The 2,301-nt window shown below is 42.4% G+C and overlaps 2 protein-coding genes across 2 annotated transcripts; both read left to right on the top strand.

Annotated features, from left to right (window-relative positions):
* Positions 1-681: 681 nt before the first annotated feature.
* On the top strand, positions 682-1,476 carry LOC147492745 (uncharacterized). The gene has a single exon (XM_086567631.1). The coding sequence runs from the start codon at positions 682-684 to the stop codon at positions 1,474-1,476; it is 795 nt and encodes a 264-aa protein (XP_086423757.1).
* Positions 1,477-1,515: 39 nt separating this feature from the next.
* On the top strand, positions 1,516-2,031 carry LOC147492744 (uncharacterized). The gene has a single exon (XM_086567629.1). The coding sequence runs from the start codon at positions 1,516-1,518 to the stop codon at positions 2,029-2,031; it is 516 nt and encodes a 171-aa protein (XP_086423755.1).
* Positions 2,032-2,301: the final 270 nt, after the last annotated feature.

The following is a 2,301-nucleotide window of genomic DNA, read 5'->3' as shown; positions in this document are numbered from 1 at the left end:
CAAGATCTAGAGGCAAGCAAAGCGGATTCAGAGAATATAGAGATAGGAGATGAAGATGTGCCTTTAGAAGTGTTGCGTCAGAGGTTCAGAAGAGAGAAATAACATAGCAACTACTTGCAGAAGCAACTGGACAAAGGGAAGCAAGTACAAAGGGATGACGCCGATGCTGCATCTTCCACACCGGTAAGAGCCCCCAGATCTAGTGAACAATGGGGTGTATTCAACTGACTACAATTTAAGTACGGTACATCCCATCCATTGGAGCCTATCCTTGAGCATCATCAGAATCACTCAAGGTTAAGCAGACATTCATCCCATTCAAGAAGACGATCCAGATCTCAAAATACCAACAACACTAGGTGTAGCAGTGGTCATAACATAACAAGATCATTGAAGGTTGATCATAGCGCATCAGAAAGGTGGACAACATCCACCACAAGACGCAATGCTGGACGCCAAGATCAGGACCTCAGAGACGAATTGCAACATGACCTTAGACATGGCTTAAATGCAGCAAACCGATACAGACAGGTTAACGAAGGTCAGTACAGAATATGACGACACCAAAGAAGCGGCTCCCCAGTTCGACATCCTAGCCCTTTTTATTGGCATAGGTCTCGCAGCCCAAGGAGCCAACCAAATATAGAAGCAAGCAATAGTTGGGGGCGACAACACTGTGAGATGCAACATAGTGAAAGTACTCCTCAAATCGGAAATTTAGAAGTCATAGGAGCACCATTCACAGAACAACAAATCAAAGACATTGTCAAGAAAACAATAACCAATGTGGGTATCGCTAACGCACGATGGAAAGACCTTGCAGTGAACGAAGATGTCGTCGGGAGATTTTCTTTTAAGATACAAAATGCAGAGCATCAGGAAGGATTCAAACAACCAGACCTTCCTATGTTCAAAAAAGCAGGAGGTGACCCCAATGATCATGTTATGGAATTTAAAAGTAGGCTAATTCTCTGGCGCAGAGATGACCCCCTCTTATGCAAACTTTTTCCGTCTACGTTAAAAGGAGAAGCTCTACGTTGGCTTTCCAGCTTGCCAGCTCGATCTATCGCATCATTCCAGGAATTAGCAGACCAGTTCATAGATCGATTTAAGCATAATTGGACACGTCCTAAGGATGTTAACATCTTGCTAAACACGAAGCAGCAAAAGGATGAAGCATTGGCAAAGTTCGTAATTCGTTTTCGCCAAGTGCAAGCAGAGGTCACCGATGTCCCTGACGTAATGATCATTCATACATTTAAAGAAGGAGTCCATTTCAATAAAAATGGAATCTACAACTCCCTTGTACAGGACCCCCCACAATCAAAGTCCGATTTATTTGCACGAACGCAACAGTTCATTAACGTGGAGGAAGATGTTAGATCAAAAGCCTCCAGATATAAAGACTTTCGGAGTAAAGACGGAAACAAAGGTAAAGGGAAGCAGAAGCAAAACATATCGGAAGGGCAACAATAGAAATCAGAATACAAAAAGGTTAAGACAATTCATGAGGAAATGAAGCTCACTCCATTAAATGCCAAGTATGATGCGATATATGAGAAGATCAAGGGACGTAACTTACTTTTTCCTCTGCTGCCCTTACCTGAACACACTAAGTCTAAACGTGACAAAAATCTTTGGTGTCACTTCCACAATGATTTCGGCCATAAAACAAAAGAGTGCAGATCCCTCAAGGGAAAAATACAAAGACTAGTCGACAAGGGACAATTAGTCGAGTTTTTGCTTTCAAAAACTGTGAAGCAAAATTTAGCAATGACTAGCCACAATGTCATACTAGCTGGTCATGCCAAAATCAATGACATTTCACGAGCAAGGCAAAAGTGTGAACAACGAGCTAAGTTCGGTTTCTTGCGTGAATTTTATCATGTGAATAACATTGATTTTGTTGAAGGAATTCGTTCAGAAACTACAGAGCCTGGTCCCCTATGTTTTAGTGATAGAGATCTAATTGGCGTCCATCATCCTCATTATGATGTTGTCGTCATCTCAGCTTTCGTTGGATTATGGTGAGTTCAGTGCATCATGATAGATACTGGAAGTTTTGTCAACGTCGTTTTTGCAGGTTGATAGAACGCTTTTTACACACGTTATTTGGTTTTCAGTTACTTATTTCCTTGAGTCCGAGGTCCACAGTCCAAAGTCCGAGGTCCACAGTCCAAGTCCAAAGTCCAAAGTCCAACGTCCGTATAGTCGTACGTTTTAGTCAAGTTACCTTACTCACGTGGGATTGGTAGGATAGGTCGAGTAAGGGATCGTCCAAACCTTAGGGCTCGGATAGGT

The sequence above is a fragment of the Coptis chinensis genome, chromosome 6, assembly GCF_015680905.1.
Source record: "Coptis chinensis isolate HL-2020 chromosome 6, ASM1568090v1, whole genome shotgun sequence".
NCBI classification, from domain to species: Eukaryota; Viridiplantae; Streptophyta; class Magnoliopsida; order Ranunculales; family Ranunculaceae; genus Coptis; species Coptis chinensis.
The sequence above is the reverse complement of the archived record's forward strand: the minus strand, read 5'-3'. Positions and strand labels throughout refer to the sequence as shown.

What these genes read in the sequence shown, in the direction of transcription:
- LOC147492745 (XM_086567631.1), top strand. Translation starts at nt 682, where the DNA reads ATGCAACATAGTGAAAGTACTCCTCAAATCGGAAATTTAGAAGTCATA.
- LOC147492744 (XM_086567629.1), top strand. Translation starts at nt 1,516, where the DNA reads ATGAAGCTCACTCCATTAAATGCCAAGTATGATGCGATATATGAGAAG.